General features: G+C 40.0%; 1 protein-coding gene across 1 annotated transcript; it reads right to left on the reverse strand.

Annotated features, from left to right (window-relative positions):
* Positions 1 to 1,097: 1,097 nt before the first annotated feature.
* Positions 1,098 to 2,077, reverse strand: LOC307110066 (olfactory receptor 5AN6-like; the record flags this gene model as incomplete). Its single annotated transcript, XM_079789112.1, has 1 exon — positions 1,098 to 2,077. Exon 1 carries the CDS (start codon positions 2,040 to 2,042, stop codon positions 1,098 to 1,100), a length of 945 nt encoding a protein of 314 aa, XP_079645238.1. The 5' UTR covers positions 2,043 to 2,077.
* Positions 2,078 to 10,215: the final 8,138 nt, after the last annotated feature.

The following is a 10,215-nucleotide window of genomic DNA, read 5'->3' on the forward strand; positions in this document are numbered from 1 at the left end:
TGATTAGGAGCTTTTAACCTATTCTCAGAATCCTATAAGCTACTAAACCCCATTCTCTTCTGCTACACAGCAAAGAAAATACAACTTCTTCGAACTCCTTATCTCAGAGCCCTTCTATTCTCAATCATGGTGCTCAGTTTTGTTAGCAGCTGAGAAACCCAGAAAATATTGTATAATAGAATTAATAGATGCAGACCATTTTCCCCTAAGACAATACCACATAAAGTACTCTTGTGTCTTTAAAAAGATGACTAATGCAAAATATTAATCATGTGTAGGTACAGAAGGGGAAACACACAGCTTTGTCCAAGGGTCTAATTACTGAATCTCTATCATGACATTAATCTCTGATTCTTTGTCATTCATCATAAACTTCTACTCAGGGATATGTGCCTTACAGTGCCAGTTCCTAATTCCCTTTTCTAGTTACATAGTGAAGATGGAAGAACAAAGGTGACGCTATAGCAATAGCAGACAAGGAATTGTCTATGGATCCCTAATGAGCCAATTGGTCAACCAAATATTAAATATGGCAAACTGTAAGCATTCCTATTACAACAAATTTATTTTTGTGTGAAGTTGACAAATCTTTGATCTGGTATGGTTACTTTGCTTTGAACAAACTCACAAGAGAAGAAATTAATCCATAAATTTCAGCAATAATAAAAAGGTTACATAGGAGAACTAACATAATTATTTAGGCAATTCTTTTTTTAAAAGATCTCTCTGTACTAATAACAATCTTTTCCCTAAGGAGGCTGGTTGGTCTCCTGATCAGTACTGACATCTGTGGTCCTTAAGGTAGTATATGTTAGGTAGGGATAGACTATTGAGGGTGATGGGGCACACCACCTCTACTAACTGCAAAAATACTTGTGGATTGCTTGGCCTATTGATTGATGTATTAGGTCATAACTGATGAAGGATGACATATTGAGCTTCCAGATACTTCTCGTGCATTTTCCTGTCTCTGTGCCAGTTGCGGGTTTCCATTAGAAGAGTGAGGAAACTGTAACTCAGCCCACAATTCGAAGAGTTGTAGGTCAATGTTTTAGTTGACATTTTCCTGCACTGTACACCTGAAATAAATTTCATCACTAGTAACACCAGAAGAAGATTCTCTTCTTCCATCTGTTTAGGGCATCTTTGATTTCCTTGTTCCTCAGGCTATAGATCAATGGATTTAGCATAGGGATTACAACAGTGTATAATACTGATGCCAACTTGTTTTGGCTCAGAGAATCGTCAGAATTAGGATACAGATAAACAAAGATACCTGAGCCAAAGAAGAGGGTCACCGCAGTCAGGTGAGAAGCACAGGTGCTGAAGGCTTTGGCCCTGCCTTCAGCTGAAGTGATCTTCAGAATGGTGGCAATGATATAACCATAGGATATCATAATAATGAGGGCAGATGAGAACCCAAAGATTATTGTGATCACAGACAGCATGACTTGAAAAAAAAATGTGTCAGAGCAGGATAGGATTAGCAGTTGGGGCAAGTCACAAAAGAAATGGTTGATGATGTTTGGCCCACAGAAATGCAGCTGAAGTAAGGCACACAGTTGGATAAATGAGCCAAAGAAACCAGTAACACAAGATGCTACCACCATCTGCACACAGAGGGTGGGGGACATAATGGCTGTGTAAAGCAGAGGATTACAAATGGCAGCATACCTGTCATAAGACATGGCTGTCAGGAGACAGCATTCAGTCAGACCCAGGCCAGAGAAGAAGAAGTATTGCATGGTGCACCCCATAAAGGAGATGAATTTGTGCTTCTTGAAGAAGTCTGAAAGCATCTTGGGGGCAGTAGTAGAAACATAGCAGATGTCCAACAAGGACAGGTAACTGAGGAAAAAGTACATAGGTGTGTGCAGATTGGAGTCAGTCCTGATAAGAGTGATGAGGCCCACATTCCAGGACACTGTCACCAGGTAAATCCCTAGGAATATTGAAAAGAGGACAATGGTGAGCTTTGGAAATTCAGAGAATCCCAAGAGAATGAACTTCGTAATCATTGTACTGTTCCTTCTCCCAGTCATTGCATTAGTGATCCTAGAATCTGTAGGCAGAAAAGAGAATAAATCTCTAAGTCAGTTGTTATTTCAATTTCTATTCAAATAAACTAACTTCTACCCACACTGAACATAGAGTCAAGAGAAATATTAAGCCACTTTCGGTGCCATAACCCTGTTTAACTTTCCCTCTCAATAGCTATAATGGTTTTACGAGTCAATTTTTCCACATATAAGAGAGGATAATTACACTTTTCATTATTAACCTACCACACTCTTTAATATTTTTATTAAGGTATTATATGTGTACATATCTTACCATTCCCACCACACTCTTTAAACACAAAAGAAAGTACCGTATTTTCCGGCATATAAGACGACTTTTTAACCCAGGAAAACCTTCTCAAAAATCGGGGGTCGTCTTATACACCGGGTGTCATCTTATAGGGCAGGTATATCCCAAACTCTATATTTTAACTGGAAAAGTTGGGGGTCATCTTATACGCCCAGTCGTCTTATACACTGGAAAATACGGTATATTGACATTTAAAAAACCCATTTTAAAAGGTGCTTTGGAAATTTTAGGATATTAGCAATGGGGTTATAACTCCTATGGAAAGCTTAGTGACTAAGAGCATGGCCTTAGATGTCATACGGCAGGTTTTGGATTGTGGCTCTGCTATCTGTGACCTTTTTTACTCTGAACAGATTGTCTATGATCTTTCTGCCTGTTACTTTATCTGTAAAATAGGGATGACAATAGCAATAGGACCTAGCTTAGAGGGCTCTTTGAGGTTAAATTAGTTCCATTATATACTGTGCCTGCCATGCATATAGTGTTACATAAAGTGATGTCAGTAAGGAATAGCTTTCTTTTTGAAAATATATTTTTATTGTTGATAGTATTACAGATATCTCCCATTTCCCCCCTTCTCCCCACTCCTAGAAATAGCTTTCTAATACAATTTTGAAGCACTCCTTTGGTTTGTGAAAAACTTAAAGTTTAAATATTAAAGGATTGGTCTTAGAGATAACATTATCAGACTATTGTTGATTTATTGTTACAAATCCATAACAAATTTATAACTAAGAAACATTATAATTGAAAACCAATTATGTACTTATAATAGAAATTATAAAACATTTGTAACTTAAATATATTGAGACATACTATTTATTAGATCTTGTGGATTTTTAATTGAAATATAATTGACATATACACATTATATAAGTTTAAAATGTGCAATGTATTGATTTGATACATTTATATATTACAGTATGATTACCATCATAGCTTTAGCTAACACCTCTATCATATCACATAATTATTATTTCTTTTTTTGGTGAAAATACTTAACAAATCTTGGCGATTTAACTAAAAATGTATGTAGAGAGATACAGTTGTCTTAAGTGCATATAAAAGATTAAAGAAAACAAATAATTTGATCATAATACTTAGAGAGGAAAGAACAAAAATTTTTTAAATTAAGTATAATTTCAAAATAATACAAGAAAATCAAAGTTGATTTTTGATAGATCTGATGACACCAAGCCAAAACAAAAAATTTAAAACAATGAAAACGGGGATATAGTGCTAGATCCTGGAGATATTATAAAGGTAATAAGAGAATATTCTAAGCAATATTATATTAATAAATTTTAAAACTTAAATAAAATGTAAAAAATATAACTTGTCAAAACTGACTCAAGTAAGAATAGAAAATTTGAATATTCTATAAACACTAAAAAATTTGAATCAGTAGTAAAAGTCTTCCCTTGAAGAAAACTTGAGGCCAAAATGGTACTAAGAATTAAAAGAAAAGAATAATTCTAATCATACAAAAAAATTTCTCTATGTACCTCATTTCTTCATCTGTAAGGGAAGAATGTTCATCACTTCATAAGGTTTTAAGAAGACCTATTTTAGGATAGTATGTAAAGTATATAATAGAGTGCTGGTCACATAGTAAGCTATCAAAATGAGAATTACTATATTAATAATGAATAATAATGATTATATCACAAAGGTTGCTAAATAAAAATCTTTTATAAGGGGGAAAATAGATCATTGGTGGTTAAAATGTGGGGCTCTTTGGACCAATTGGTGACCTATCAGCAAGTCTCCATGCCCTCCAATCCTCACTCCACCTACTTACTAATGCCTGAAATCCCATGCAAAATGGTTTTCTTTCAAATACCTGGGTTTTTGTTAAATTCAAATAATCCCATTGGATAAAGGATAGGGAGCATGGCTACTGTGAGAAAATGAAAAGTTAAAAAGGTCATCAAACCTGAATACATGAGCTCTCTAGGCTGGGGGCATAGAAGAACAGGATTGCAAGTTGAAAGATAAGCCAAATTGAAGAAATAAAGTTATTTCTATTTTACTCACCCAGGTATTCTTATAGGTATTTCAACAGGTGTCTTGTAGAAATCTGGGAGGTGCTGCCCCCACAGCTGCCTTCTGCTAGACCTGAATGTTGACTGCACTCTAGATTTCTAAATGTGCATAGAGTTCTTCCAGGAATGAGAGGCTATAGACATCATATGAGCATTCAGGATGAAGACATTAACTTCACCTAGGCTCTGGGCTTTTGGCTATGGTCCCTACTGGCCATTGCTGCGAGTGAGGTACTTCCAAATAAGGATTCTCTGAAATGTCTCCTTGGGGTCCAGTGTGGAAAGAGAAGAGGCAATTAACAGAAAGCACCATTTTCAGTTAATTACTCTCTAGAGTGATGGATGGAGAAAATGATAAATGCTCCCAGTTGATTCAATTTCTCCACACTTTCATGTGCCCTCATGACCTAATTGAAGCAAGTTCCAATTTTCCTTTTTAGACTTTCAGTAGTTTGACATCTGGGAGGAACTCTCAACACAGGGTGATCATATCATTCATTATCCAAGCTCAACAATTTTTTGGTCATGAAAAGAAGAGTTATTAACAACCATGTCAGGACAATAAGCAGAATTGTCCCAAGCAAACCAGGTTGTATGGTCACCCAAAATTTAAGGTCTTTATCAGAACAATCATTCATCATGGTTTTGATGATTATGTGCTCAGGCTCTGGACAGACCCATCTGGGTTGAATTCTTACTTAATTAGTTATGAGTTCTGTGACCTTGACCTTTTTACTTAATATCACTGTGCCTTGGTTATTTAGGAAAATGAAGGCAATATTAGCACAACTACCTAAAAGGGTTGTGGTGAACTTAGATAAAATAATATCTGCCCAGTGCTTGGAAGCACTTAATGCATGTTATAAATTTGTTATTACCAATAGTATCATTTTACTATTCATACTAGAGGCCCGGTGCACAAAATTCATGCACTCATGGGGTCCCTCAGCTCGGCCTACATCCTCTCGCAGTCCAGGTGCCCTCTGGGAATGTCCGACTGACATCTTAGGCCATCAGTCAGACATCCTTAGCACTGCTGCGGTGGCGGGACAGGCTCCTACCACTGCTGCTGCGCTCACCAGCTGAGCCCAGCTTCTGGCTGAGCGACGCTCCCCCTGTGGGAGCACACTGACCAACGCATTGAGCGTCTGCCCCCTGGTGGTCATTCCGCATCATAGCAAGTGGTCATTCAGCCACTTGGTTGATTTGCATATTACCCTCTTATTAAATAGGATTTTTACCGAACTGGGATCATATTAGTATCTTCATCAATTGGGACTGAATCTTTGAGGGATTCCTAGCAGTCTCTTAATAATGTCTTATAGTTCTTCTTGGCTTGGAAACATGTGGACTAAATAAGTTATGTTTTACCCTAGCTGGTTTGGCTCAGTGAGTAGAGCATCGGCCTGTGGACTGAAGGGTCCTGGGTTCGATTCCGGCCAAGGGCACATGCCTGGGTTGCGGGCTCGATCCCCAGTGTGGGGTGTGCAGGAGGCAGCCAATCAATGATTCTCTCTCATCATTGATGTTTCTATCTCTCCCTCCCCTTCCTCTCTGAAATCAATAAAAATATATTTTAAAAAAAAAATAAGTTATGTTTCCACACACCCAATATACAATGCTTACAGGTTAACGGCAATAAACACACATCTTTAGAAAGTGAAAGTGTCCCAAACACATTTTATGAGATCAATATTACCCTGACACCAAAGAAAGAAAGGAAACTATAAGCAATAAAACTATAGCTCAATATCCCTCATGAATATAGATGCAAAAATTCTTAGCAAAATATAAGCAAATCAAATTCAACAATGCATTAAAAGTATTACACACCATTATCAACTGGGATTTATCCCTGGGATGCAAAAAGGGTTCAACAGCCTGGCCTGGGTGGCTCAGTGGTTGAACATTGACCTATGAACAAGGAAGTCATGGTTTGATTCCCAGTCAGGTCACACGCACAGGTTGTGAGCTTGATTCTCAGTATGGGGCATGCAAGTGGCAGCCAATCAATGATTCTCTCTCATCATTGATGTTTATATTTCTCTCTCCTTCTCCCTTCCTCTCTGAAATCAATAAAAATATTTTTAAATGGTTCAACATACACAAATCAATAAATGTGACAACTCATTAATAAATTACAGATAAAAATCATATGATCATCTCAATAGAGTAGAAAAACCATTTGACAAAACACAACCTTCCTTCATGATAAAAACTCTCAAAAACTTGCCGAAACTGGTTTGGCTCAGTGGATAGAGCGTCGGTCTGCGGACTGAAAGGTCCCGGGTTCGATTCCGGTCAAGGGCATGTACATTGGTTGCGGGCACATCCCTGGTAGGGGGTGTGCAGGAGGCAGCTGGTCGATGTTTCTCTCTCATCGATGTTTCTAACTCTCTATCCCTCTCTCTTCCTCTCTATAAAAAATCAACAAAATATATATTTAAAAAAAAACTCTCAAAAACTTGTGTATAAAAGAAACATATCTCAACATAATAAAGGCAATATATGACAAACCCACTGCTGACATCACACTCAATGGGAAAAAACATAGACTGTTTCCTCCAAAATCAGAAACAAGACAAGGATAACCACTCTCACCACTCTTATTCAACATAGAACAAGAGCAATTAGGCAAGATAAAGAAATAAGAGGCAACCAAATTGGGGGAAAAAGAAGTAAAATTATGTATTTGCATGTGATGATTTTATATATATAAAATATCCTAAAAACTTCACCAAAGCTGTTAGAATTAGAAAGTAAATTCGGTAAAGTTGAAAAATATAAAATCAACATAGAGAAATCAGTTGTATTTCCAAACACTAACAACAAACCATCTGAAAAAGAAATAAAGGAAACTATCCTATTCACAAGGTACCCATTGGTCTAAATGTTCTTCAGGGAAAAGTCTGAATAACTGTGTTTTATTTTCCCCATTTTTTTTCTTTAAAATAATACTTTAATAGCATTTATCATCAGTAGCTCTAGCTAATTGTTCTCAACAGCAGCCCATGGAGACAGTTCCTAGGAGACAGCAGTTCTCAGCAACCTCACCCATCCACTGCAGTCCCAAAATGTTAATTTCTAATTACCATTAGCAGTTCTTATTTTCACCTCCCTGAGCTTATCTAAACCCATCAAGAGGTACATCTGTAAAATATTATGGAACTATCCCGCACTAATATCTAACAAAGTTTGAATCCTTCATGGCCCCTTGGGGACAGGCATCCCATACATTTTCACACATTTGCTATGCATCAAAGAACACACCTATACCTGGATGGGGTGGTGAAGCAAACATCCTTTATTCATATTACAGTATCCTTGGCATGTGAAACCCACATATTCTCTCCCAGAGGTTCAACAATCCCCCTTCTCTCAATCCTGTACATGTGGAAATTCATGGAAGATTTAGCAAAGGCTTCAACTACTTTTTTACTTATAATCCTTAATTAAACAGAGTAATTCATGTGACTCATTAAAATTGAAACCCCCAAAACATTGATTAAAAATCCAATGAATCTCCAAGTATCCTATCTAATAAAAGAGTAATATGCAAAGTGACTGTACCTCCACTACACCCACAAGCCATGCCCACCAGCCAATCAGGAGCAAGTATGCAAATTAACCCAACCAAGATGGCTGTGGCCACAGAGAGAGCAGGAGGCTTGGTTTTCCCCAGAAATGGAGGAAGCCAAGCTTTCCGCCTGCCCTGGCCTGCCTTGGCCTCCGCTTAAGGCTACAAAGTTTCAATCATAGAAGATAAATAAATCCCAACAAAAATGGCTGTGGCCACGGAGCAAGCAGGAGGCTTGGCTCCGCTGAAGGCTACAAAGTTTCAATTATAGAAGATAAATAAATTCCAGATACCAGGGCCTCCACTTGGATCGCCGGGGGGCTTAGCCAGCCTGCAAACCACTACAGGCCCTTCAACCAGGCTGCCCCACACCCCAAGGGAACCCCCCACCCTGATCCAGGACACCCTTCAGGGTAAACCAGCCAGCCCCTACCCATGCACCAGGCCTCTATCCTATCTAATCCTATCTAATAAAAGAATAATATGCAAATTGACCGTCACTCCAACACAAGATGGCTGCCCCCATGTGGACACAAGATGGCCACCACAAGATGGCCAGCAGGGGAGGGCAGTTGGGAGGGACCAGGCCTGCAAGGGAGGGCAATTAGGGGTGACCAGGCCTGCAGGGGAGGGCAGTTAGAGGCAAACAGGCTGGCAGGGGAGCAGTTAGGCATCAATCAGGCTGGCAGGGGAGTGGTTAGGGGGTGATCAGGCTGGCAGGCAGAAGCGGTTAGGGGCAATCAGTAAGTCAGGCAGGCAAGCAGTTAGGAGCCAGTAGTTCTGGATTGTGAGAGGGATGTCCAACTGCCCGTTTAGGCCCGTATTTGCTATGCATCAAAGAACACACCTATACCTGGATGGGGTGGTGAAGCAAACATCCTTTATTCATATTACAGTATCCTTGGCATGTGAAACCCACATATTCTCTCCCAGAGGTTCAACAATCCCCCTTCTCTCAATCCTGTACATGTGGAAATTCATGGAAGATTTAGCAAAGGCTTCAACTACTTTTTTACTTATAATCCTTAATTAAACAGAGTAATCCATGTGACTCATTAAAATTGAAACCCCCAAAACATTGATTAAAAATCCAATGAATCTCCAAGTATCCTATCTAATAAAAGAGTAATATGCAAAGTGACTGTACCTCCACTACACCCACAAGCCATGCCCACCAGCCAATCAGGAGCAAGTATGCAAATTAACCCAACCAAGATGGCTGTGGCCACAGAGAGAGCAGGAGGCTTGGTTTTCCCCAGAAATGGAGGAAGCCAAGCTTTCCGCCTGCCCTGGCCTGCCTTGGCCTCCGCTTAAGGCTACAAAGTTTCAATCATAGAAGATAAATAAATCCCAACAAAAATGGCTGTGGCCACGGAGCAAGCAGGAGGCTTGGCTCCGCTGAAGGCTACAAAGTTTCAATTATAGAAGATAAATAAATTCCAGATACCAGGGCCTCCACTTGGATCGCCGGGGGGCTTAGCCAGCCTGCAAACCACTACAGGCCCTTCAACCAGGCTGCCCCACACCCCAAGGGAACCCCCCACCCTGATCCAGGACACCCTTCAGGGTAAACCAGCCAGCCCCTACCCATGCACCAGGCCTCTATCCTATCTAATCCTATCTAATAAAAGAATAATATGCAAATTGACCATCACTCCAACACAAGATGGCTGCCCCATGTGGTCAAAGATGACTGCCCCCATGTGGACACAAGATGGCCACCACAAGATGGCCAGCAGGGGAGGGCAGTTGGGAGGGACCAGGCCTGCAAGGGAGGGCAATTAGGGGTGACCAGGCCTGCAGGGGAGGGCAGTTAGAGGCAAACAGGCTGGCAGGGGAGCAGTTAGGCATCAATCAGGCTGGCAGGGGAGTGGTTAGGGGGTGATCAGGCTGGCAGGCAGAAGCGGTTAAGGGCAATCAGTAAGTCAGGCAGGCAAGCAGTTAGGAGCCAGTAGTTCTGGATTGTGAGAGGGATGTCCAACTGCCTGTTTAGGCCCAATCCCGGTAGGATCGGGCCTAAATGGGCAGTCGAACATCTCTTAAGGGGTCCCATATTGGAGAGGGTGCAGGCTGGGCTGAGGGACACACCCTCCCATGCACTAATTTCGTGCACTGGGCCTCTAGTTATATATAAATATAATAATACCTACTTTATATCAGTTTGTTCAAGTCTGGACAATCTGTCAAATCTTGTTATACATCTTGTTCCTCTTTTTAACCAGA

This window comes from Cnephaeus nilssonii (assembly GCF_951640355.1).
Source record: "Cnephaeus nilssonii genome assembly, chromosome: 13".
NCBI classification, from domain to species: Eukaryota; Metazoa; Chordata; class Mammalia; order Chiroptera; family Vespertilionidae; genus Cnephaeus; species Cnephaeus nilssonii.